The sequence below is a fragment of the Rhineura floridana genome, chromosome 4 (assembly GCF_030035675.1).
Source record: "Rhineura floridana isolate rRhiFlo1 chromosome 4, rRhiFlo1.hap2, whole genome shotgun sequence".
Classification (NCBI taxonomy): Eukaryota; Metazoa; Chordata; class Lepidosauria; order Squamata; family Rhineuridae; genus Rhineura; species Rhineura floridana.
The window spans coordinates 206,248,412-206,275,917 of NC_084483.1; the positions used below are offsets into that span (position 1 = coordinate 206,248,412).

A 27,506-nucleotide genomic window follows, 5' to 3' on the forward strand; every position below is an offset into this window, starting at 1 on the left:
TTTCATGAGTTAATAAAAACTAAGGGATAGAGGAGGCAGGCGGGTAAATTATAACAATTCCACACCAAAAATTGTACCCAGCCATATGGCGTTGTTATTTATTCATTTAACAAAATGTATATACCGCTTGATTGTAAAAACAAACAAAAACCTCAAAGCAGTTTACAAAAAAACCCATTCAAATCTCAGTAAAATGCAGTTAAAATAAGTATTTTTAAAAAAATCAAAAACCTTACGAGGAAAGGTTGCAGCATTTGGGGCTTTTTAGTTTAGAGAAAAGGCGGGTCAGAGGAGACATGATAGAAGTGTATAAAATTATGCATGGCATTGAGAAAGTGGATAGAGAAAAGTTCTTCTCCCTCTCTCATAATACTAGAACTCGTGGACATTCAAAGAAGCTGAATGTTGGCAGATTCAGGACAGACAAAAGGAAGGACTTCTTTACTCAGCGCATAGTTAAACTATGGAATTTGCTCCCACAAGATGCAGTAATGGCCACCAGCTTGGATGGCTTTAAAAGAAGATTAGACAAATTCATGGAGGACAGGGCTATCAATGGCTACTAGCCATGATGGCTGTGCTCTGCCACCCTAGTCAGAGGCAGCATGCTTCTGAAAACCAGTTGCCGGAAGCCTCAGGAGGGGAGAGTGTTCTTGCACTCGGGTCCTACTTGCGGGCTTCCCCCAGGCACCTGGTTGGCCACTGTGAGAACAGGATGCTGGACTAGATGGGCCACTGGCCTGATCCAGCAGGCTCTTCTTATGTTCTTATGTTCTTAATTAAATCAACAATAAAGTAAAACAAATTAAATGCATGTCAGCATTCTAAATGCTTGGATAGGCTTGCCTAAACAAAAATGTTTTAAGCAGGCACCAAAAAGAAAACAGGAAGGTTCCTGTCTGTTATCAGTAGGCAGGGAGTTCCAAAGTGTAGGTGCTGCGATGCTGAAATATTGATTTCTTATGAGTGCAGAATGAATATTACGTGGCACCTGAAACAGTGCCAGTTTCTGTTTGTGCCGTGGGCAGCATAATCATCCAGAAAGTTTATTCTTGCCATCAGTGTGATTATTGTTATTGTTTTGGTTGCTGGTAAAGGAGCGTTCCTTGTGATCTGAAGGAGTGTTTTAGCATTTATTGTTTATTTTGATATTTATTTGTCGTATTAAATTTTGAAATTAATTAACATTAGGCTCTTGTAGTGATGTACTGATACGCATTTTTGCTGTTGTGTGGTGAGCCGCTTTCGGTACGTTTATTTGGAAAAGCAGCATGCAAATTAAAATAATAAATAATTTATATTCGGAGTGGTGCTAAAATGTACTAACGAACGAATACGGAAAGGAGAAAGGGGTTTATAGCAGTCCTTCTTCTGTATTCCAGCTGATTCAGACCAACAAGCTGAAGCATTATCCCAGCATCCACGGAGACTTCAGCAATGATTTTAAGCAGCCTTGTGTAGTGTTCACAGGACACCCCTCGCTTCGTTTTGGGGATGTGGTGCATTTCATGGAACTGTGGGGGAAGTCCAGCCTTAACACCATTATATTCACAGGTAAGCATAATACAGAATTAATGGCAAAGCAACAGTCAGAGCATCCTAGGTTTTAAACTCGGAAGAGAGTTTGCTGTTCTAGGAAATGCTTCTCAAGAGTCCAGCAAAGGGGTCAAAGAAAAGGGGTCTTGGATCATTCTTTCCTCTCTGCCCTCTACCTGCAAAGCTGTTTTTGGGCTGTGAACTTTCACACAGTATGAGAAAGTTCAGAAGCATAGCAGCCATGTTAGGGAGCAATCCTAACTATGAGAAGTCAGCATAATTTACTGTGGCTTAAGTTAAGGTGGCGTAAAGTATGTTAGATCCAAGCCCCATCTTGAGCGAGGCTGCTGCTGCTGGCTGAGCCAGCCCTAGCCTGGCAAAGGGAAAACAAGACTTTAAAAAGAGTTTGACTTACACCATCCTTTTTGCCAGAGTAACTTCTGCTGGGTTGTCAGGTCACGTGACTAAGGGCTGGTTCACACTGCAACTTAACTGTGCGATAGGTGCTATCTGCATCCCTGTTTAATTTGGATGATTCACATGACGTTAAAGGCGATCAGCAGCTATCAACACAGTTTCGCCGTATCAAACCGATCCATTTATAATACGAAAAGGGAAGGAAAAAGCAGCTCTAGTTCGTACTTCTAGGGCTTGCAGAAGCTTTGTTCCGATGCGGTGGGTGTGTCAAACATTCCCCTGTCCACGCCCACTCCCTCTTCTTCCCTTTGTTTATGCCGGGGGAGGGGGACTTACACCAGCTTTGGCTGAGCTGTATCTGCAACTGTGCTGTGGTTGGAAACATAGGCTAGCAAAGCCCAGACTGAGCTACACTGGAGCTCCGCCAAATCCTAACTTGCTCATCCCAGCGGCTCTTGGATTTGGGTTGCTCCCAGAGCATCTAATGGCAAAAACCACAGAGAGTCTTGTGGCCCATTAAAAACCAATTTTTAGAAAAACAGTTTTATTAGATTTGTTATCTGGCCTTCATGGCAAGGTCCCAGGGCAGGTAAGAAGAATAAAATATACAAATAAAACAGTTACAACCATAAAACAGGCATAAAAACAATTTAAAACCGTTCCATATTTAAAAACAATACAAACATTTTAAAACAATTCCACATGAAAACCAGGGTTACCAGACCTCCGTTTTTCAGCTGGAGACTCCGGTTTTTGGGGGTCCCCTCTGGGTCTCCGGGTGACTCGCCTTAATCTCCGGACTTTCAGCTTTCTATTAAAAAAAATTAAGTTTCTAGGTGGTCTAGTTCCAGAGATGTACGCCGAAATGTCAGCCACCGCCCCCACAACTTCTTAGTTGCTCTACGTTCTGCTCTAATCCCTGCCCTTTCAGGTTTTTAGCCAATAAGAAATCAGGCTTGTGATTGACAAGAAATTATAGACCCAAAAATGTAGAGTCAAATTGAATGGTCTGTCTTCAAGTTGATTCCGACTTATGGCGACCCTATGAACAGCGTTTTCATGGTACAGTAGGGCCCCACTCATACTGCAGGTTAGGGACCAGACCCCTCTGAAAAGCAAAAAGCGCCACAAAGTGGGACATAGCGCACGATCAGCTGTACAATACAGCTGATCATGCACTACAGCTGATCGCTGTCAGCTAGAGCATGGCGGCTGGAGCTCCCTGCGCTCTACCTGATTGCAAGCTACAGCTGATCAGCTGGAGCGCACATCAGCTGGAGCACGGGGAGCTCCAGCCGCCGCGCTCCAGCTGACAGCGCTTGGCCCCTGAAGCTCCCTGCGCTACAGCTGATTGCCCCACTGGTGCCGTATTAGCAGGACACCAACAAGCAGGGCACCAAAAAGCAGGGCCCTACTGTAAGTGGCAGTGAGCAGCGTTTTCATGGTAAGTGGCAGGCTGAGAGGCAGAAAATTGGGCTGAAATTAATAAAATGAAATTCAATAAAGACAAATGCAAGATCCTGCATTTAGGCCACAAAAACAAAATGCACGGGTACAGGATGGGAAACACCCGGCTTAGCAGTAGCGCGTGTGAGAAGGACCTTGGAATTGTAGTGGATCGCAAGTTGCACATGACCCAGCAGTGTAATGCTGCAGCAAAAAAGGCAAACGCGGTTTTGGGCTGCATAAACAGAGCTATAGTTTCCAGGTCGAGGGAAGTAATAGTCCCACTATATTCTGCATTAGTCAGGCCTCATCTGGAATACTGCGTTCAGTTCTGGGCGCCTCATTTTAAGAAAGATATAGACAAGTTAGAGCGGGTTCAGAAGAGGGCAACGAGGATGATAGCCGGTATGGAGAACAAGTCTTATGAGGAAAGGTTGAAGGAACTTGGCATGTTCAGTCTGGTGAAGAGAAGGCTGAGGGGCGACATGATTGCACTCTTTAAGTACCTGAAGGGCTGTCACATAGAGGAGGGTACAGATTTGTTCTCTGCTGCCCCAGAGGGTAGGACTGGGTCTAATGGTTTTAAGTTGCAGGAGCGTAGATTCAGATTGGACATTAGAAGGAACTTCTTGACAGTAAGGGCAGTTGGGCAATGGAACTGACTGCCTAGGGAGGTGGTGGGATCCCCTTCGCTGGATGTCTTCAAGCAGAGGCTGGACAGCTATCTGCGGGAGATGCTGTAGCTGTGGATTTCCTGCTGTGAGCAGGGGGTTGGACTCGATGGCCTACAAGGCCCCTTCCAACTCTAGGATTCTATGATTCTATGATCCAAGACTCAGAAACATGCTTTTTCCTGCTTTTCTTAACATCTCACAGATTGAATAAGTCAGCTTTCAGTCTTTTTCCCTCTTATGTGTAGGAGTCAGACAGGTTTAAATTTTGAAGAGGGCAGTGTTTTGCAAACTTCCCAAATTGAAGCTTTAATCCAGTACTTGCTTTTCCAGAGTAAACATACTCAGAGTAAACCCCATTGAATTCAATAGGACTTCCTTTTGAGTAGACATGGTTAGGATTGTGCTGTAAATTGATGGGACTTTTGAGTGAACATAGGAAAGAATTGTGCTTGTGTTGTATATCTTTCTCTCCCCCTCCAATCCTATTTTTAAAGCAATTAGGGAGGGCTTACTTAGGTATCACTGTTTTTATTATGTAGGAAACATACTTTTTTTAATGTTGTGCAATGATCAACAGATTAACTATTATATGGGGTGTATGTATTTTTACATCTCCAGCGTGTGTGTGTGTGTATGGGAATCTTTCCAACAACCCTGTGAGGTAGGGTTGCAGTCTGGAAACCAAGGCAGCTCACAATAAGAAATAAATCCCTTTAAAATCCAATTACCATAAAAACAAGTATAAACAGTTGCAAAACAGCTTAAAGTGGCATGATTCTGAATTTTGGGTTGCGTGAATGAAGTTGCTTATCGCTTGAGGTTGCAGATCTGTCCCTGTTTGAGTAAGCCCCACCAAATACATTGGGACTTGCTTCTGAATAAATAAACGTAGGATTGCACTATAAATATCTTTACAGGTTGTGTAAATAATAAATATATTTGATAGTCATGCTCATACAAATACTTCTTCATTTTTCATATTTTTGGTCCTATTTCGGTCATATTTCGTCCTGTAGTCGATTACTGCGCTCTGCAAGTGAGGGCCTCCTGCAGATACCTTCTTATCAGGAGGTCCATTCCACACAACATAGGAAGCGGACCTTTTGTGTGGCTGCACCGACACATTGGAACTCCCTCCCTTTCAATGTTAGTCCTATCCTGTGGAACTCCCTACCTTTAAGTATTAGACAGGCGCCATCTCTGTTATCTTTTTGGCACGTATTAAAGACCTTCCTCTTTCAACAAGCCTTTTAAGTAGAGATGTTATCCCAGTCTTCGTCTGTGTTGGAATTGTTTTTTAATATGTTTTTAAATCTTTTCTTTTTTTAAAAAAAGATGTTTTTAAAGCTTTTTTAAAATGTTTTTTAAGATGTTTTATTTTAATATATTTTAAAGTCTGTTTTTATGATTAAAGTGTTTTTAGTGCTTTGTTTGACACCCTGGGCTCCTGCTGTGAGGAATGGCAGGATATAAATCAATTAATTAAGTAATTAATTAATTAATTTTAAATATTTAACAGGCGTCTGGATTTCTTTCTCTCTTTCTGTGCACAGAGCCTGACTTCTCATACCTGGATGCTTTGGCTCCATACCAGCCACTGGCCATGAAGTGTGTCTACTGCCCCATCGACACCAGGCTGAACTTCATCCAGGTCTCCAAACTGCTCAAAGAAGTACAGGTAAATCAGAGCAAACTTCCTCCTCTTACAATCCTGACCGCAGGGTCAAACTTGGACATTGCCCTAAACCAGGGACAGGGCCCTCCAGACGTTGTTGGACTCTGAACTTTCATCAGTCAGCACAGGAGTTGTAGTCCAGCAGCTTCAGGAGCCCCATTCCTGCCCAAAATACATGGTCACCTCCAAAGCATAACAGCTGTGCATCATAGAATCCTTGGGTGGAAGGGGATCTTGAGGGGCATCTAGTCCAACCCCAACCTCAATGCAAGAAATCTAGATCAAGAGCATCCCTGACAGGTGACTGTGTAGCCTCTGTTTGAAGGCGTCCATTGAAGGAGACCCCACCACCCCTTCTAGACAAGTGGTCCCATTGTCAAACTGTTCTGACCGTCAGGAAATCTCTCCTGTTGTGCAACTGAAATCTAGCTCCTGCAGCTAAAGCTATATGCACTGTTCTTGTCTGCTAGTGCAAGGGCTCTTGTGCTAGCGGACAAGTGAGTTTCGATGTTATGCAGTAGAGGAATCCAGCGCAACAGCTGTGCTAGCAGGAACTCCTTGTGCCGTCTGTCGTGCCACAAAGTTAAAAGCAACCTGCTCGTACTTTGTCTTACGCTACAGCGTTCCACCATTGCAGAACATTGTGCCAGCACAACAAGTACACTGCTAAGTGACTGTAACTTAAAACTACGATGGATGCAACCCACAGTCTGCTGTTGTTACTATTTTTTATTTTTGTCATTTTCATTATCAGTTTCTTGTCTGCCCTTCACCATAAGATCCCAGGGTGGCTTACAGCAATTTTTTTAAAAAACAGTTGAAAGCAAATTGCCGTCACGGGAATCGGGTAGGTCTTGAAAATGTATATCTCAAGCGTCAAAGGCCAGAGTAAAGAGGTGCATCTTCAGCATACAACAGAAACTATGTATTAAAAGTGCCAGACTCTGGACTATTAGACCTGGTCCTGCCCTCGGGCAGCAGAGAACATCAGAGAACCCGTCCCTTCCGTAACATCAAGTACAGCTTGCCATATATTGTGATGTCACAGAATTCTGCATTTCCGTGCCCTGCTCCATGCCCAGGGGAGGGGAAGGGTCAGGATGCATAGAATGCTGTGATGTCACAACATTCTGTGAGTTCCACTAGATAGGATGGAGGCGAGAGAGAGGGAACTAGGCCCCTCCCCAGCTGTGCCTTTCAGGTGCTTTCTCCCCTGAGAACCTTACTTGGAAGAACGCCCTCGTGCTAGACGTGGCGTATGATGTGAGCTCCATGAGCCAGGAAGTTCCCAGTGCAAATCTTGCCTTGGCAATGACCCGACTAATAGGCGTCATGGGCCTCAAGTGACCTGCCGTGTTCTCTCAGCCATAACAGCCCCTTCTTCGATATGGGAATAATACTACTGGCCTGCCTGGCAACGCCTGGTCTGTTCATGGAGCAGAATGAGGCGAGAGCACCCTGTGGTGGTAGAATGGACTTCTGTCAGTTTAGGGTGTGGGGAAGGGCTTACACTTCTCAATGCTTCCATATAAATGCATGGGTTTTGTTTTGTTTTTTGTTTTAAAAAAACCTCCCTGCAAGTAGAAATGTAGCAGAGCAGGGAAGCTGGCTAGACCGCCTCCACTTGGTGTGCTAAGTTTTTACTTGCATGGAGTTTTAAAATGGAGAAGCATCTGAAAATGGCACCTCATTCTGCTGCAAATAGTAGACAAAGCCCTTTGAACTCTTGAAGAATGTGCTGTAAAGGTGCTTGGCTTCTGCTATAGACTATTATCGCTCTGTGACTCATTCAGGCACCCTTCTGATGTATCTTTCCACCACTCTTCCTTCCCCACCCCTGGTCTGCCATGCAGCCTCTGCATGTGGTTTGCCCGGAGCAATACACTCAGCCCCCACCCGCCCAGTCCCATCGCACGGACCTGATGGTGGACTGCCTGCCCCCACCCATGTCCTATCGCAGAGCCGAGGTGTTGGCTCTTCCTTTCCGGCGCCGCTACGAGAAGATTGAAATCACGCCGGAGGTGAGTGGCCGAAGGCAAGCAAGTATTTACAGGGGACCCAGCAGTGAGGGCTGGTGGCTCCGTGGCAGTGGGGCAGTGGAATCCGCTCTGGGTTTTAGTCTGAACTATCAAGGAGCTGTTCAAGGTGCTGAAGCACCAGCTGCCATCTTGGGGGAGGTGGAGAGTTGGGGGGGTAAACACAGCTCCATTGGGGATGCCAACCATGGATTGGTAGACAGGGGAGGGTGCATAAGCAGAACACCCCAACAGTTCTCTGCTCAGATGACTCATTGTATGCAAACAGAGACACCTCCCTGTTTGGGGGATTTATTTTTAATTTCACCTTCCCTCTGTCCATTAAAGCAGTCCCCAACCTGGTGCCCTTCCAATGTTTTGTACTACAACTCCCAAAAGGCCCAGTATTGTACACCTGCGCTGGCAGGGGCCGATGGGAGTTGTAGTCCAAAAACTCTGAAAGGTACCAGGCTAAGAAAGGCTGGCCCACAGGATAGCTAAAGGATGGCTTCATCAGTCTCCATCCCAGTGTTGTAGAAGTGGCTCTGACTCCTCTTTTCCCAGTCTGGCAACCAGAAGTTCGTAACCTGGACATGCACCTTCCCAATCGCTTAGACAGCCTGCACAAGCATCACACCTGTACATGCCCCATTCAGGCCAGAGTAACTCCCTTGGCAGTCATGAAACAGCATTGGAATCCCCGAAATCCATCTTTAAGAATGCATTGAAAATGTACAGTGGGGGGAAAAACCCCAAGTATGTATCCATCCCTTTGTCACCATGTGGGCTGTGCAAGCATCTCAGCCGTCTTTTGTTCAGACAAGGTGGAATCATAGCTCAGTTGCAGAGAAACGCTTTGCCTGCAGAAGGTCTTCCTAGGTTCAGTCCTCCAACCTTTTTTTAAAGGATCATAGAATCATGGAGTAGTCAAGCTGGGAGGGGCGTCTAAGGCCATTGAGTCCAACCCCCTGCTCAATGCAGGAATCCAAGTTAAAGCATCCCCGACAGGCAGTTGTCCAGCTGCCTCTTGAAGGCCTCCAGTGTTGGAGAGCCCACTGCCTCCCTAGGTCATTGGCTCCAATTACCAATCAGGTGGCGTGAAAGTTCTTCCTCTGCCAGAGACTCTTGGACCACTCAAAGTAGGCAACTGTGGGCTACCTGGACCAATGATCTCTTGGTATAAGGCAGTTTCATTTAATAATAGCTTATGACCTTCGCTGTCAGAGGTCATTCATTCATTCATTGGCGATCACTCATGGCCGAGTAAGATTGCCTTCCAAGATAAGGTCTTTAACAGTGGGTCCATACGTGACTTTGGAGGCCAATTCTGGATCCTCACTAGGTTTCCAGATGGAAGATGGTCACGACGAGGATTTGCTTGACATGCCTTCCGCTTAGCTCATTTGTCCCGTTCACCCTGTATTTGTGCTTCTTCAAAGTGCACAGCACCTTTGATAATAGCCAACCTCCATTTGGGACGTTCGTGGGCCAAGACTTCCCAGTTCTCAATGTTCATGTTACATTTTTTTAGACTCGCTTTGAGAACATCTTTAAACCCCTTTTGCTGTCCCCCAATGTTCAACCAGAGGAGGGAAGAATGCTCTTGCATTCAGGTCCCGCTTGTGGGCTTCCCACTAGAGCATCTGTTTGGCCACTGTGAGAACAGGATGCTGGGCTAGATGGGCCACTGGCCTGATCCAGCTGGCTTTTCTTGTGTCCTTATGACTTGGGTCCTACATACAGTCAATGCTTGTGGCATGAAGCACTTTGTTCTCTGAGCATCATGTAAAAACAAAAGGCATTCCTCCTGTTTGGAGAAAGATGCACAATGACAGGTGAGCTTGTTCAGTGTTGCCTTGTGTGGCTAATCTGCTGACTGATTAGCTACGCCAGGAAGCAGCTCAGTGGTGGGGCAATTCCCACAGCCAGGCCTCAGCATCTCCGGGCAGGGCTGGGAACGTCCCCTGCCTGAAAGCCTGAAGAGCTGCTGCCAGTCAGTGTAGACAGTACTGAGCTAGATGGACCAATGGGCCTGACTTGGTAAAAGGCAGTGTCCGTTGCTCTAGGAGAGAGCGGTGCCTAAAGCTGCTTCTCTCCGGGGTTCTGCTGCTGCTGATGGCAGTTTAGGTCGGGGGGGCTGTGAGAGCTTGGGCTCAGGAATTTGGGGCCCTGCTTGGAGCAGGAGGGGGAGATTAGTCATGGCAAGTGGTTTATTTCCTTCTCTGTATGTTGCTTTAGAGAGCCAGTGTGGCGTAGTGGTTAGAGTGTTGGACTATGACCTGGGAGACCAGGGTTCAAATCCCCACACAGCCATGAAGCTCCCTGGGTGACCAGTCACTGCCTCTCAGCCTCAGAGGAAAGCAATGGTAAACCCTCTGAATACCGCTCACCATGAAAACCCTATTCATAGGGTCGCCATAAGTCGGGATCATTTTCAAGCATGATTGCACGGGAGTAAATCCCATTGAACTCAATAAGCATGCAAATGATCAAACCTGCCCTCCCCTCTTCCTCCCTCCTATCCCCTCCCTCTTGCCCCTTCCAATCCCCTCCTTCCTCTCCCCTGCCCTCCCCCTCGGTCAGTTTTACCTATCCTAGGACTACGAACTGGGAGACCAGGGTTCGAATCCCCACACAGCCATGAAGCTCACTGGGTGACCTTGGGCCAGTCACTGCCTCTCAGCCTCAGAGGAAGGCAATGGAAAACCACCTTTGAATACCGCTGACCATGAAAACCCTCTTCATAGGGTCACCATAAGTCAGGATCTACTTGAAGGCAGTCCATTTCCATTCCACATTGCTTTAACCCTTCAGATCTGCTTGCTTTTCTTTCTTAAGTGGATACCTGTTGTTTCTTTATTTATTTATCTATTATTTGATTTATATCCCACCCTTCCTCCCAGCAGGAACCCCGGGCGGCAAACAAAAGCACCAAAAACACCTTAAAACATCATAAAAACAGACTTTAAAATAAATTAAAACAAAACATCTTTAAAACATTTTTGAAAAGCTTTCCAAACATCTTAAAAAAAAAAAGATTAAAAACATTTTAAAAAGAGAAGATTTAAAAACATCTTAAAAAGCAATTCCAACACACATGCGGGCTGGGATAAGGTCTCCACTTAAAAGGCTTGTTGAAAGAGGAAGGTCTTCAGTAGGCGCCGAAAAGAGAACAGATGGCACCTGTCTAATATTTAATATTTAGTTATAATAAGTTTGACCTGCAGTAAATGTTGCAGTGTGGACTACTTCAGCTCATGGTCCCAGCGAGCTAGATAGTCTTGATTGATCAAGGCACTTTTGTTTAGTTTTATCAGTGAAAGGAAGAAAGAAGCATCTGGTTCACTGTTGAATATTGATTCTGGAAAGCCAATGCCCTCTGCCTTTTAAGCAATCACTTTTCCTCAGAGAGGCTTTCATTATTCTTGATTGCTAAGTGGAGCTTCAATGAACAAGGGCAGTATACCTCTGAATATCAGATAGGGAAAGGCTACTTCCTGCATGTCCTGCTCATGGGGCTTCCAGGGAGCATCTGGGAAACTGGTCAAGATAGGCCTTGTCTCATGCTGCATGGCAGTTCCTGTGTCTTGCGTCTCAAGTCTCTCTCCCCCACCATAACTCAGTTTTGCAGCCGTGTCCCAAGGGAGCATTTGAGCTGAGTGGTGTTGCACACCTGATTTCACACTGACTGCCTAAATTCCTCCTTAAAAAAAAAATCATAAAGGGACTTTTTGTGCCCTGTAGACAGCCTGGCAGTTGCCTGTTGGGTTTTCAGCAGCAGGACAGAAGTAGATCCCCCGAGCGCTTGCTCATCTGCTGTGGTTTTTCTAAAGCAGAATCGTTCTCTGTGCTTGTTTATTTCTTACATTTCGGCCCCTTCTTTTCCTCCAAGGAGCTCAAGGTGGCTGGTACAGTTGCCTCTCTTCTCCTCTCCCATTTTATTCTTATTATTTATTACATTTGTATACCGCCCCATAGCCGAAGCTCTCTGGGCGGTTTACAATTAAAAACATTAAAAACAAATATACACATTTAAAAACACATTTTTAAAAACAATTTAAAAACACATGCTAAAATGCCTGGGAGAAGAGGAAATGACACTCAAAAAGAGAACTGTTTAAGATAAATGCTTGAACTAGAATATAATGGATTCCCTACAGCTTTGGCTTTTTATACTCTGTGCCTCCTTTATCCTCACATCTTTGGTTTGAGCACTTTAATGGGCAAGGGGAACAGATTTGAGATTCACTAACTGCTGTGACTAGATTCTCATTTTTAGACATTTAGACATTTTGCTTAGCAGCTAAAATAATAACCTCACAACAACCCTGCAAGGAGCACCGGAAGTCCGACCAGCGAAAGCGTTCTGTTAGGGCCCCACCCACTCTGTCTACCCTCAGCCAATCCCTGCCTGCTAACCTTCCTACTTACAACCTGTCCAGGGGTAGCCCTGCCTTTCAGCTTCCTCCTCCTCACCTCAGTTGCAGAACTTAGCAGGGAGGAGGCAGATGGGGACAGAACTATTTATTTATTTATTTATTAACTTTATTTATACCCGCCGTTTTTCCAAATTGGAACCCACGGCGGCTTCCAGATAAAAAACAGATACAATTAAAACCTACTAAAGTTAAAAGCATATAATACATAAGTAAATAAATATAGACAGATATAATTAAAATGAACTCTAATTTAAAATAGCATTAAACTGTTTCTGATATTAAAAACTATACTCATAAAATCAGAATAATTAAAAAAATAAACAAGCAAGAGCAATATGACCTCCTTTTGGGCCTATCCTTAGCCACCTTGGGAATCAAAGGCTTGCTGAAATAAGAATTTACCTGTTGACGAAAGGACTGCAGGGAAGAGGCCATTCTTATCTCCTTAGGGAGGGAATTCCAAAGCCTAGGGGCAGCCACCGAGAAGGCCCTATCTCGTATCCTCACCAGTTGTACTTGTGCAGATGAAGGTATTGAAAGAAGGGCCTCTCCTGAAGATCTCAGGGCCCGGGCAGGCACATAGAGGGCGATGCGGTCTGACAAATAGCCTGGACCCAAGCCAGAATGAGTTGGTGTTGCCTGTCTTTCGCTCTGGTTTCACTTACTGGTGGGCTGCCTGCTCTCCACCCCACCAGTACCAAAGGGATTCTATGAGTCATAGAATCATAGAATAGTAGAGTTGGATGAGGCCTATAAGGCCATCCCGTCCAACCCCCTGCGCAATGCAGGAATCCAAATCAAAGCATTCCCGACAGATAGCTGTCCAGCTCCCTCTTGGATGCCTCCAGTAGTCCTTAGACATAGTCATGGAAGAGAAGCTCATCACAGAATAGTAGAGTTGGAAGGGGCCTATAAGGCCATCAAGTCCAACCCCCTGCTCAATCCAGGAATCCACATCAAAGCATTCCCAACAGGTGGCTACCCAGCCTCCTCTTGAATGCCTCCAGTGTCGGAGAGCCCACTACCTCTCTAGGTCATTGGTTCCATTGTCGTGTGGCTCTAACAGGAAGTTTTTCCTGATGTCCAGTCGAAATCTGGCTTCCTGCAACTTGAGCCCATTATTCCGTGTCCTGCACTCTGAGACGGTTGAGAAGAGATGCCGGCCCTCCTCTATGTGACAACCTTTCATGTACTTGAAGAATGCTATCAGACAAGAGTGTCAGACAGTTGGTCCATCCAGGCCAGTGTTGCCTACACGGACTGGCAGTGGCTCTCCCATCCGTTCCTGGAGATGCCGTTGGAGGTTGATCCTTCTGCAGGCAAGGCTGATGTTCCACTGCTGAGCTATGTCTCTTCCTCAGGAGGAGGATTAGGACGAGAGACAGTGACTGGCCCAAAGTCAGTGGGCGAGTGAACCCTGACCTCCGGGCTCCTATCCAACACTCTGACCACTACACAACACTATCCAGCCCTGGGGACTGAGGTGTAGGGTGGGCAGAGAGGTGACCTGCTAGAGGAGAAGTTTCATCTGCTGTCGCTGAGAGAAACCAGCAAGGACTGGCCAGTAACAACTAGCATTTACTCTTAAGGCAGCGATTCCAAAACGTTTCCCCCTGCGGACCACTTGGAAATTGCTGAGGGTTCTAGTGGGCCACAGAATTATTTTTTCTGTCTCTTTTAGCAATTGGAATTCCACAGAATTCAGATTGTAATACCATAAATTACAATGTAAGCAAGAGCAACCAATAACAATACCACTGAAAATCAGTAGGACTGTTCAGTGCAATGGATGCCCCATCTCCCATCTTCAGCCACAAATCCACGGACATGCTGAGGACCACATGAATGAAGCTCGCAGACCACTGGTAGTCAAAGGACCATAGTTTGGAACCCCTCCTTTAAGGTTAAACGAATGAAACGGATGCAGAGTCAGTCAGGCAGTGTTCAAGTGAACACCCACCCCCCCAATTAAGGAAGGGATTATTCTTTTCCCACATGGTGGGAAGTTCAGGGCAGGGTTGATGAGTGTCTGTTGGAGGAGACAGGATGGGTGGGGCAGTGCAGGAAGCTGCCCCCAGACCATTGGTCCATCTAGGGTTCAGTGTTTGCCTACACCAGCTTTCCCTAACCTGGCACCCTCTAGACGTTTTGGTCTGTGACTCCCATCAGCTGCAGTGTCACGCAGCCATGTGCACAAGGACACACCCAGGACTAGAATCATGTTGCGGTTTTCATGCTTTCTTTTGGATTCCAGTGATTTGATTCTAAACCTCTTTTCTGGCCTAAGCCTCTTTTCTGGTTGGCTGGCTTTTTTAAAATGGGAAGGAGGAATATCAGTGGTTTAATTACACAAACAAATTCACAGCAACAGCAGGAGGACCCCCCCCCCAGTCCAAATCCCCAGTTGCTGCTTCTTGCTGAGCCTTTTGCATGCGTCTTCTCCCACTGGCTTCAGACCTCCATCCTGCCAGGTGGGCGCCCGTTGCACTCCGGGGTGCTCGGAGGAGCCAACTGCCCATTAGTGGTGGTGGTGTTCTGTGCCTTCAAGTCGATAGCAACTTATGGCGACCCTATGAATCAGTGACCTCCAAGAGCATCTGTCGTGGACCACCCTGTCCAGATCTTGTAAGTTCAGGTCTGTGGCTTCCTTGATGGAATCAATCCATCTCTTGTTTGGCCTTCCTCTTTTTCTACTTCCTTCTGTTTTTCCAAGCATTATTATCTTTTCTAATGAATCATGTCTTCTCATGATGTGTCTAAAGTATGATAACTTCAGTTTCATCATTTTAGCTTCTAGTGACTGTTCTGGTTTAATTTGTTCTAGCACCCAATTATTTGTCTTTTTCTCAGTCCATGGTATGCGCAAAGCTCTCCTCCAGCACCACATTTCGAATGAGTTGATTTTTCTCTTATCCGCCTTTTTCACTGTCCAACTTTCACATCCATACATAGAGATTGGGAATACCATGGTCTGAATGATCCTGACTTCAGTGTTCAGTGGTACTTCTTTGCATTCGAGGACTTTTCTAGTTCTCTCACAGCTGCCCTCCCCAGTCCTAGCCTTCTTCTGATTTCTTGAGTATTGTCTCCATTTTGGTTAATTGTGCCAAGGTATTAATAATCCTTGACAAGTTAAGTGTCCTCATTGTACATTGCACACTAGACTAAAGGGAGAGCCATTTTCTTTGCTTCACATCTGACAACAACATGGCCCACAAAAATATTGCATACTTGTATGTGAGCTTGTGCACACAGGAGAGAGAGAGAGAACAATATAGGAATGATTCGCCAGTGAGCCTTGTAGAAAGACCTGCATATAACAGGTGATCTTAGAATAATATGGGTGGAATCAAATGCAGCCCCTCATCTGAAGCTTTCTTGCCAATAAACTTTGCAACTCTTTAGAAAGAGCCTGGGATCTGGAGCGGGAACTGCCTTTTTTCTTTTTAATTGCAACTCAAAGGGGTGTCGTTTAGTACAGGGTGTAAAAACACAACACAGAGCCCTGTGTACCATTAACCAGATTCCCTAATGAACGCAGGCCTGCCCTCACAGTTGAATCTCCCTATTCAATTTAGAAGGGAATGCTGATTTGCATGCAAAGAGCCCATTTGCTTGAATAGGAGCTTGAGTCCAGGAGTCTGTTTTTAATTGGGAAAATAATTACCCCATTGCAGCAGCTTCTCTCCGTACTTAACCGTTCTTGAAACGTGCATTTTTATCTGATTCTAGTGAGCCAAGGAGTCATACGATGGGGCGGTGGGTTGGTTCTCTTTACAATTCAGCACATTGAACCATGCAAGTCCACTGGGTTTATAAGCACCGCATTGGTTGAATCCACTTGTTTAATTTCCCAGTGGAAAGTTTTCCGTTTGCTTGAAAGACTCTTGACGCCCACAGAAGTAGGTCCAAAGAACAATATGACTTTGCCCCATTTGTGTTTTTCTGGCCTAATCAAAAGTTGCCTAAGCACCACCATTTCTACCTAGAAGACACACAAGGCAACCACCCTTCCCATCAAAGCTTTCTCCAAACCTCTACTGTAAAGCAGTGTGGGATTTTGTGATGGTGGCGGGGAATCCCCTGGAAGCAATTGGCTGCTTTATCCCAAGTCAAACCATTGGTCCATCAGGCTCAGAACTGCATACACTGACTGGCAACGGCTCTCTGGGATTTTGAGGCAGGATTGTCTTTGAGTCATACCTGGAGATGCTATTGGGGACTAGACCTGGGACCTTTTGCATGCAAAGCAGATGTTCTACCACTGAGCTACACCTCTTCCCATAGGTCTTACAGTGCAGCCATTATTATCATCATCATCATCATCATCATCATCATCATCATCTTACAGAGCAGCCATTATTATTATTTATCATCATCATCATCATCATCGTACAGAGAATCAGTCAATCAATTAATTAATTACATTTATACCCCATCATTTCTCCCTAACGAGCCCAGGGTGGCAAGCATGAACAAAACAATTTAACAAGGAAAAAAATAACTAAAAACAGTTAAAAACGTTTCAAAAACATTTCAATTACAATTAAAAAGCATTCTGAAGCACAGTTAAAAATATTCTAAAACACAGTTAAAAACGTTCTTTCACCAGTGACCTTCAGGTTGCCAGGAACAGTCGCCTTCAGTCATCAAATTTTTGCCAAGCTGGTGCGTTGGATCCAGATGTGTTGGATGACAACCTCTGTCCCCGTATGATGCTGCGGCTCATGACAGTTGTCATCCAAGACCTCTGGAGGGCCCCAAGTTGCGTAATGCTGCCACAGAGATTGGTGCAGGAAGGTGTCTGTGAAAGAAGCCGTTCCTCCGCCTTCCCTGCAGTGCAGGCTCAGTCTGGAACACGCCTTCTTCCTTAACTGCCAGCACCCTCTCTTGTACTCTGGCTTCTGGTTGAAAGGGAGCCCGCAAAGCTATGGGTCTGTATCTGAAAAGGGCAGTTGTTCAGAAGCTCTTCCCATCACCCCAGGGCAGAACCAAAATCTATCGTCCTGCTCTTGACACAGAAATGGGTAGCCTGAGTGACCAAGTGGTCTAGCATGGGGGGGCATGTTCCCTGGGAGATGAAAAATGTACAGTCAGCCCCCAGATCCCAGCTAAGAAACTTTGTTAACAGGAAAGGGCTAAGAGAGAAAGTCAGATAGCAAGGTTAAAATAAACCAAAGCATTTTATTCCATATATAAGCCTATACCAGCTTTCCCCAACCTGGGGAAAGGTAGAGTAGCAGAGTATCTGCTTTGCACGAAGAAGGTCTCACGTTCAATCCCCAGTGGCATCACCAGGTAGGACTGGGGAATACTTCCTTTTGGAAACCCTGTAGAGCTGCTGCCAGTCAGTGTAGACAGTACTGAGCTAGATGTGTTGTTGTGTAAATTTGTATATTTGTTAGCAGAGAATAACAGAGGTCTGAAATGCTTGTGTGCCAGTGTGTGCGTTTACCTAAGAAAGCAGGCTTTCACCCTGCATTGAGATCGCTGAGACTTAAGACATAGTAAAATAAGAAAAGCTACTTTATTTATAGAAATACAGAGTAGATAGAAAGGCATACCTAGTTCTAACTAACTAAGTTGGAGGCGCAACGCCCAAGCTTTGGAGTTCCCTCATGGCTTAGGAGAGAGAGCGCAGAGACAAAGGTGTCTCCTCTCTCTCGGACAGTCGAAGAAGAGAAGAAGAGGAAAGGGTGGAAGAAGGAGGGGAAGATAAGCTTCCCTAAGACGTATCAGTCTAGCGATGGAAGGAAGTCAGTCAGAGCATCACAGGTAAAGGTAATCAAGCCTATCCGTCTGAAGAGCCCTATCTCTGTCTCCCTTCTGGAACATAAACAAAAGAACGAAACAGGAGTTGCTCTTGCCCCACTTCCAACAAGATGGACCAACAATCTGAATAATGCGGCTTCCTCAGTTCCTGTCTGATGGTGCCAGGTTAGGAAAGGCTGGTTGGATGCATAGGCTTGAGGCCACTCCAAGATTTACGCGTCTTATGCAATTCCTTGGTGGCTCATAATAAATTCCTAATCCAGCTGGGCAGGCGGCCCTGCCGTACTCTCCTTTGCACCCGCCTCCGCTCTTTTCACCGTGTCCTTGGGAAATTAACTTCTGTGGGTTTATCAAATCTGCGCAAATAGGCAAAGGCACCTCGTGGCTTTATTCCTTAAATGGTTTTAAGCAGCCCTTGAGACTTATTATAGTCCCTTTAGCAGCAAAACGGCTTTAATGATGTCCGTGATGAAAGGCTTTTTAATAAAATAAAAACAAAAACCACCACTCCACCACCCTGCCCTAAAAAAATAAATAGTGGGGATCAGCCTTGCTAATCTACCGTGGCCCCAATTCTGTGCCAGGACAAGTCCACTGAATCCAGTGATGCCAATTTCCAGAAGATCTAATGCCATCCCCAGAACTCTCTCTCTCATATATTAATGTTGCACTTTAACTTGCGGGCAAGGTGTCCCTTCACTGGATGATGGACATGGGCAAGCTGGTTCCCTTCTTACCTTTATGTTCTCCCTGGGAGGAAGTCTCTGAGGCTACTTGCCATCCAGAGGGAAAAGAATTAAACCTCAGTAACATAAATGAGAAGACAGGATTCACTAGAAAAAACAATAATGCTGGGAAAAACAGAAGGGAGTAGAAAAAGAGGAAGGCCAAACAAGAGATGGGTTGATTCCATAAAGGAAGCCACAGACCTGAATTTCAAGATCTGAACAGGGTGGTTCACGACAGATGCTATTGGAGGCCACTGATTCATAGGGTCGCCATAAGTCTTAATCGACTTAGAGGCACATAACAACAACAAACATAAATAATGTTTCTAGTCTGCGTTCTTATCTAGGACAGGGACGGCTCTCCAAACGTTGCCCATCCAACCCCCATCATCCCTCGTCATTGCCCATGGAGTTAGAGCCCAACAGCATCTGGAGGTCCACAGGTTCCTGTCCTGGTGCCACCATATTGGATTGCACCAAATGAGCATCCTGGACTTTGTGTGGGTTTGTTTTTTTAAAGAATTATACCCCAGGTTCCATCAACATTAGCATCCCGTCATTACTCCATAGAGCTTAAGGTTGTATTCAGCTAAGTCCTACTCAAGTAGACCCAGCCAAAGTAGTGAATGAACTTATGTTAGTCATGCCTGTTCTGAATAGGACTAGTATTGGCTTCTCACTCATGGTTTGTCTGAAGGATCTAGACCAAGCCTGCACAAGGCTATGTTCACATGTCACAACAAGCCAGAGTCCGGCTTGTTTCAGGCCTGTTTCCCTACCACATAGCACCATTGAGAGGAAGCGCCCATCTGCACGCTAAACCAAAACTTGTTTTGAACTATGGTTTGTCGTTGCCTGTGAACAAAGCCACCGTGTTGTGACTCAGATGAATCCATTAGCAGGATTGGGGGGGGGAGGGAGGCACAGGGAGTTGTACAGCTTAAATAAATCTCCCTGTCCTCCTCCTATTCTCTCCCCCCCACACACACATTCTTCTCCAAAAAGAAGGAAATCCAGCCATATAAATAAAAAATATCCAGCAGCCAAACGTCTTTTTAGCCTGTTAATAGATTTATTTATTGGGGTGTCAGAGCGAGCGAGGCCTTGCGGGGGTACCTCATTTTCTGTGGAAGGCAGCCATCACTCAGCCGACCACTTCTCCTTTTTTATGACAATGCCAGGACTCTGCTTCTGATCTCTCGCTACCCCGCTTGAAGTTAGATACACTTTCGCAATGCACAGTGCAGGAGCCCGATAGATGGGAGAGGCCTGCAGCACTCTTGGGGAGCTGCAAGACGATGTCTTCCAGACGCCTTCAGGCTCAGTGCCGGAGGCCCTTAGGGTTCCTTGGAGGTTGATCCAAGGTTCCCAACGAGAAGAGCATAAATGACAAACTAATGCCCCCCCCCCCAAAAAAAACAGCACACACATCAGCCAACTGCATTCAGGGAGGTGAGGGGAGTGGTATGAATTTCACTGCTTTTGTGTGTGAAAATCAAAAGTTGCTAACTTGCTCCATTTTCTAAAAAGCTGCACCATCTGTCATTCTCTAGCTTGCGGATTCGCTGGTGCCCACAGAGATGAAGCCGGGTATTTCCTTGGCAACCGTTACGGCTGTTTTGCATACTAAGGACAACAAGCATGTGCTTCAGGTAGAGTGTGGACATGGGGGGGTGCAGGCGGGGGGAGGGTTTCAGCAGCAGCACAGACCCCTTGCTAAGGTTCCAGGGTTTTCCACAGTTCATCAGTTGCACTCACTAAATTCCACTGAAACTCCCTGAACAAAACATTTTGGGGATTTGCTTGTTTGTCTTTGCTGCACAACAGAAGCCAAACTCCTAAATCAAAATCAATTGCATTTTGGAACAAACAGCAGGCAGCTGAAAAAAACCTGGGGCTCTTTCACTGGCTCATATGACAAAACCTGCTTTTTATTATCATTTATCAGAGTCCTTTCTACACACACACACGCATGCACGCACGCACCCACCCAAAACTATTCAGCACGAAGCTCAGATAAAACTCAGATAAAAATCTTTGCAAGACTTGGTAAGATCAAGAACATTGTTTTAAATCAGGAGAAGACAATCCTTAGCATAGATCACCCTTCCCGGTGCCCTCAAGATGCTTTGGACTGCAGCCTTCCATCAGTCCCGCCTAGCAGAGCCGTAAATGTTGCAATTGATGGGAGTTGTAGTCCAAAACATATCAAGGGCACCACCCTGGAGAAGACTGTTATAGATGAAAGCCAGCATCAATACATTGCACAGACCTCTGTAAAACTTAGGACCTAGTCAGGAATAGGGAGGCCCTCCAGATGTTGCTGACTACAGCTTCCATCATTCCAGACAGTTGGCCATACTGGCTGGGGCTGATGGGAGTTGGAGTCCAACAACATCTGGAGGGCCCCCAGGCCCCCTCCCTGGTCCAAAGACTTAAGAAGTCTTACAAAACAATCCTAACCATGTGTACTCAGAAGTAAGTCCTACTGATTTCTGTGGGACTTACTCCTAGGTATGCTGGGTTAGAAATGCTGCCTTAGTTTCATACGTGAAGGTACAAGTGGTTGGAGTCAGGTATGCCTCCCTGCGGGAGAGATTTCCAGAGCTGCAGGGGCCAATACTGAAAAGGCCCTGCTCTATGCACTTCAAGAACTCTCTGTCTCACACACACACACACTCATTGGCAGGAGAGGTTCACGCACAGATCTTAAAGAGCAGAGAGGCTGACATAGGGAAAGGCGGCTCCTGAAGTTAAGCTTTATCTGAGCTTCATGGGCATAACCGTCACCATAGATCAAAGAAACAAGCTGCCTCCTCCTCAGATCCACCCACCCAGGAGAGGAGTGGTGACGTTCTGCACCAGATGCAGCTGCTGAACCTTTAAAGACAGCCCCACACAGAGGGCTCTACAGTAAGAAGGTTCCTACGTACTTTATCTGATCAGCATTCCAGACTGAGAAAAGGGAGGATCAGAGGGTCCCACCTTGCATGCAGCAGGTTCCAGGTTCAATCCCTGGCAATCATCTCTAGGTAGGGCTGGAAAAAACTCCCTGCCTGAAACCCCAGGGAGCTGCTGCCAGTCAGTGTAGACAATACTGAGCTAGGTGGACCAACGGTCTGACTTGGTGTTCCTGTGGAACTGCTGCCAGCATAGATCAGGAGCAGCCAGCGGCGCTGCCCTCCAGATGGTGTTGGGAGTCCAACTCCCATCAGCCCCAGCCAGCGTGGGCCCAGACACAGTGTCGATGGGAGTTGCGGGTCCCATCTGGACTGCTCTGCCTTGGTATCAGGCGGCTTCAGGTGCTCATCTGGCCAGGGCTGTCCCTGCCACTGGGAGGATCTCCTGGGAAGCACAATCGTTGCTGGGGTCCCCCTGAATGACCTCATACCATCCGACTGTTTGTGTTCCCTCAGAGCTGTGCATGACTCCAGTGATGCCAAGTGATCCACTTTCCTTTGCCCATAAAGTTTGAAATCTGGCTGTCGGTGCTTGCAATGCCCTGGGCCCTCGCACTTGCAAAGGAGCAGGGCTCTGAGCAGCGCCTGTAAAGCCCGCTTTTGGCAGGGACCTGCGTAGTCTTTCTCTTCCCCATATATGACATCAGGTGTAGCACAAGTGGGCGTGGCTTGGCCAAAATAGTCTTGCAGGCCCAATTATGGAATGATCCTATTGACGAGGCGCGCCTGGCGCCAACACTGTTATCTTTTCTGTGGTAGGTCAAGACTTTCCTCTTCTCCCAGGCATTTTTAACAGCATTTGAATAGCACATTTTTAACTTGCCTATCAGTTTTTATGGGTTTTAATTTGGTATGGTTTTAAATTTGTATACTTGTTTTTAATGGTTGTAAATAAATAAATAAATGGGGAGGCCTGTTGGGCATAATTAGGTCCGTGGACCGGAGGTTGCCAACCTCTGGCTTACAGCTGGGCAGTGCCAACTATGTTAGATATCCCTACGGGATTTGGATCCCCAGACCCTCATATAGCATCTGGAGAATGCAGTTCTCCTCCCCCCCCCCCCCCAAGAAGCTGATCATCTTTGCACTGAGGGTTATCAAGATGTGAATGAACATGAGCCGACCCTCGGAGCATCAGCCAGACCAGTGGCCCCTTTCGCCCTCTTTCCTTCCCTCTCTGCCAATCTGCTCTTGCTTGCAGCTCCCTCCAAAACCTCCCCAGGCTCAAGCAGGCAAGAAGAGGAAGAAGGTGGCAGACGACGTGCCAGAGTTGAAACCCGTCAAGCCTCTGCTAAGTGGCTGCATCCCTGTGGACCAGTTGGTACAGACTCTGGAGAAGGTAACAGAGTGCTGTGTTCACGGCTCAAGCTATCGCTACAGCGCTGCAAAGATTGTTTGTATTCTTGTTTAAAATAGCTGATCCCACAGTGAAGGGGGGGGGGAACCCACTTTTCTTTTAAGAACTTACGTTGGTGCCACTGAAGATGGAGCTAAGGTGTCGTGGGAAGTCCATTCACGTTGTCCGATAGAATTAAGCAGGAGCCATTGGGAACTGGGCCTGCCGGATATTTGCACAGCCCACCCCCTTGGTCTACATAGCACTGCCATGAGTTTTGTTTCCTTCCATGCAATCCTATGTGTGTTTACTCAGAAGTCAGCCCCACTGAGTTAAATGGGACATACTCCCGGATAAGTGTACATGTGGATATAGGATGGCCGCCTTAATAGGATGTTAGTGTGTGCCTGAATCTGGGGATGTGATGAACATGACATTAAATCTATATCTTCCTCCCAAAGGAGTCCAGGGTGGCAAACGCTGAAGTGATAAAACCATACAATTAAAAATAAAAACATATTTCAACACGTAAAACAATTGCACACTGCTGCAGATAATAATTTTCAAAGAATGTAGTAACTTTCAGTCGTCAAATATTTTCAAATTGCTCCTGAAAGTTAGGAATGGGGAATGTATGGATAGATAGATATAGTGAGGTTTGTCTGTCGGTCTATGAGTGTGAGTGTGAATGGACGTGTTCATATATCTATATATAATACATATCCCTCACCTACATACGATGGAGGAAACCCATGACCTTTTATCATGTAACTGGGTCAAGTTCAAGGTGCTGGTTTTGGTGTACAAAGCCTTATACAGCTCGGGACCAGAATACCCGAAAGACCGTCTTACCCCTTATATACCCAGTCGATCACTGCGCTCTGCAGGTGAGGGTCACCTGCAGATACCATCTTATCAGGAGGTCTATTCTGCACCATATAGGAAAGAGACCTTTGGTGATGTGGCACCTACCCTGTGGAATTCCCTCCCCTTAAATATTAGACAGGCGCCATCTCTGTTGTCTTTTTGACCCCTATTGAAGACCTTCCTCTTTCAACAAGCCTTTTAAGGAGAGACCTTATCCCAGTCTGCTTCTGTGTTGGAATTGCTTTTTAAAATGTTTTTAAAGTTGTTTTAAAGATTTATTTTTAAAGATGTTTTAGTGTTTTTGTTTGTCTCCCTGGGCTCCTTCTGGGAGGAAGGGTGGGATGTAAATGTAAGAAATAAATACAGTAATCAAACTTGCACAGCAGTTTGAGGGCACCGCATCCAGTTTGCCCGCTGAGCACCAATTCCCCCCTTCTCCTCCCATTTCCTTTCTCAGCACGGCTTCAGCGACGTGAAGGTGGAGGACACGCCGAAAGGTCACATTGTGCTCTTCCAAGATGTGGAGACGCTCATTCGCATCGAGGAGGACTCCACCCACATCATGTGCGAAAGCGACGAGACGCTCCGGGTGAAGCTGCAGGATCTGGTCCTCAAATTCCTGCAGAAATTCTAAGCCTCAGAGTCCCCCCTCTAGAACAAAGGAAAAAGAGGAAACAGAAAAAGGAAGGCGACCAAGAGGCAGCAACAGAAAGCAAATAGTCGGTTCCATGCTCATCTTCCATGTGCAAGAAATAGAGCAATTCTCCATAATGTAGTTGCCAACTCTTTCCACAGCAGAGCCTCCCATGCTGTTAAACAACCAGGTGCAGTTTTCCCCATCTTGGTACAATGAAAGCAGCCATCTTTTCTCCTCCCCCCCACCACCAAAAAAAATGCCTTGGGAAATAATGCTACATCAAGAGAGTGTGGACGTTTCCAGGGAAGGGGTTTTGAGGAATGCCAGCAAGCTGTCCGTTGCACTTGCATCGCCCCTTCAAGTGGGGGCGGAGCTTTTTGTAAAACAAAAAAACAAGGTGCCACTGACTTGCACCTCCTGTCCCGCCCTCCCAGTCTCCCTGAAGTAACCAAGAGAGATTAAGGCAGCCTCCCCCAACCTGGTGGCTGCATTTTCTCCTGTTTGAAAGGAACAAACCGTAATATTTTCAAAGCAGCATTTTGTTTTAGTTTGTGATGCTCCCACCCGCCCCCATCCCCTCCTTCAATTATCTGTGTGTTTTCAAGCTTGTAATTCTGGTTGTTTTCATTAAAAATAAAATTGAGAGACCTGGTCATAGTAGATCACATTTTTAAAATAAATAAACGTATTTTAATAGATAACGTTACAGTGAGATTTTTATGTTCAGCTGCATGGTATAAGGGTTACCCGGCGGTGGAAAAGTGCTTTGCAAGTAAACCAGCTATGTTAGAGGTGGAATGAATATCCAATTTTTAATTTCAGTTTCAGCTTTTTAAACTATTTATTTCAATTTCTACTCTGCTTTATATCTGCAAAGCACAAGTATAAGATAATCTGCAAGATGGAGGATAAAAAGATCTCTGGGCATGCATGAACTGGGCTGGCTGGCGGTTTAGCTAAAGGCACTCCTGAGTGACCGGAGAGCAGCCACTCTTTCTGTAGCCCTCTGACTCCACCTGTGCATGATGCCTTCTCATCCAGTACATTAGACCATAGATTATCTGGACTCTTTTGCCCTGACTACAAGAGCAGAATTCTGCATCCATTATCACTTGCTGTGATTCATAAGCCACTGCCATAAACCAAAGATTGACTCCAGATCCACATCCAGTTGCAGTCGTTGCCCATCTGCACTGCTTTGCTTTGCTTTGCTTTTGGTGGGTCGCATTTTAAAGTGTGTTTGTTTATGTTTAATTAAATTTCTATACCGCCCCAGAGCCGAAGCTCTCAGGGCGGTTTACAACATAAAAATCAGTATACAATAAACAGTTCATATTTGGTACAATTAAAAGGGAAAACAATACATCACATTTTAAATAAACATAACTAAATAAATCTCAACAATGTACATAACATAATAAAAGAATAAGCAAAACAAACAGAATATAACAGTTATAAAAAGGTCTAAAAATACGTGTCCTCACTTGCGTGTCCCCCTCCCCATTAAGGCACAACTGGTCATGCATAAATATAAGCAGGACTGCAGCTGGATAAGGGAGCATCAGCTGCCATTGCTCTCTCCTGCAAAGAGAAATTACTCCCTGAAGTAGGGACAGGGAACCTCAGGCCTGAAGGCCAAATACGGCCCTCCAGGCCACACCTCTGCTGGCCCTGCTTCACACCCTGGAGGCTGCTCAGGAAAGGGCTGTGAGCAACGCCATCTGCCCATATTCCTCCCCATGTGACCCACAAGGCCATTCCAGCCAAGCCATGCCTACCCGTCCTACGCCCAGCGAAGGCTGGCGGCTCCGATGTCAGGAGGGCAGTGAATCCAAGCACCATGGACAGCTCCTTGAAAACTGGGACTAAAACCCAGAGCGCATTCACTGCCCCACTGAGATGGGAGCCACCAGCCCCCACTGCCTACACCTGCCCTCATATACGATGTCAGGTGTGGGGCAGGTAAAGCAGGGGATGAGCCTTTGCCCACGTGGTTTGATTTCAACACACGCAGGCAAGAAGGGGCCACGTGATGTTGTCACATCATCAGGTGGGTGGCCTCACCCATCTGTCAAAGTTGGCCCAAGGGAGCCAGATCCAGTTCCCTACCCTTGCTGTACTCATAGACCCAAATAACAAAAAGTATCACCTGGCTACAGTCTCATCCTCACAAAGGATCCTGGTCACATTCCCTGACTCAGAACATCCTGAGCCACACTGGCGCAATCTGCCCCCTACGCCTGTATGTGCATGCCTACCATCAACCAAGATGGCAGCAGGAGCATCAGCCCCTTAGGGAAGCATCGGCAACCATCCTGATTGATGGCAGATATATGTGCGCAGCGTGCCCAGCATTCACCACAATAGGAGAGGTGGGTGGGACATGCAGGCAGGCATCGTGGGCCTGTGCGGTTGTATGGGGGAGTGCCTGGGAGCTCCCTCTCTGTGATCCACGGCAGGGTCGTGAGCTGACACTGCCATGGATCGCAGAACGCGAGTGCCACCCTCCCATCCTAGGGAGGGGCCTTTCAGGGGCCTCTCTGGGCACAGGGGCCCTTGGCCAGGGCCTAGCCTGGCCACCCTCTGGCCTGAGCAGGCAGCTACAAACATTTGCTTTCCATCAAGAGGGTTGGTAATGGAGAGACAGAGCTAAGGGATGGTCTTCCCTTCCTCAGTAGACCTGCAACCATGCTGGAAACTTAGTAGGTGGCAGAGGAAGGAGAGAGACACCCATCCCTCCACCAGTCTGCTCACTTGTTAAATCCGCTGTTCAGGCATCAACCTATAACATCTACTCTTGACTAAAACTTCTTTACTTGAAGCAGCAGCAACAAGCCTGGTTGAAATCATAGAACAGTAAAGTTGGATGGGGCCTGTAAGGCCATCGAGTCCACCCCCCTGCTCAATGCAGCAATCCAAGTTAAAGCATCCCTGACAGATGGCTGTCCAGCTGCCTCTTGAAGGCCTCCAGTGTTGGAGAGCCACCACCTCCCTAGGTCAAAAT

The 27,506-nt window shown here is 46.3% G+C and overlaps 1 protein-coding gene across 2 annotated transcripts in view; it reads left to right on the plus strand.

Annotated features, from left to right (window-relative positions):
- The window catches only part of INTS9 (integrator complex subunit 9), a 90,028-nt gene extending 64,847 nt beyond the window's left edge, over positions 1-25,181 (plus strand). For both annotated transcript variants that reach the window (XM_061626502.1, XM_061626501.1), the window contains exons 12-17: positions 1,383-1,554; positions 5,627-5,751; positions 7,602-7,769; positions 20,256-20,354; positions 22,864-23,001; positions 24,323-25,181. In XM_061626502.1, the coding sequence (XP_061482486.1) occupies positions 1,383-1,554; positions 5,627-5,751; positions 7,602-7,769; positions 20,256-20,354; positions 22,864-23,001; positions 24,323-24,499 (879 nt within the window). In that variant the 3' untranslated portion in view covers positions 24,500-25,181. The remainder of the gene's footprint in view (positions 1-1,382; positions 1,555-5,626; positions 5,752-7,601; positions 7,770-20,255; positions 20,355-22,863; positions 23,002-24,322) is intronic.
- Positions 25,182-27,506: the final 2,325 nt, after the last annotated feature.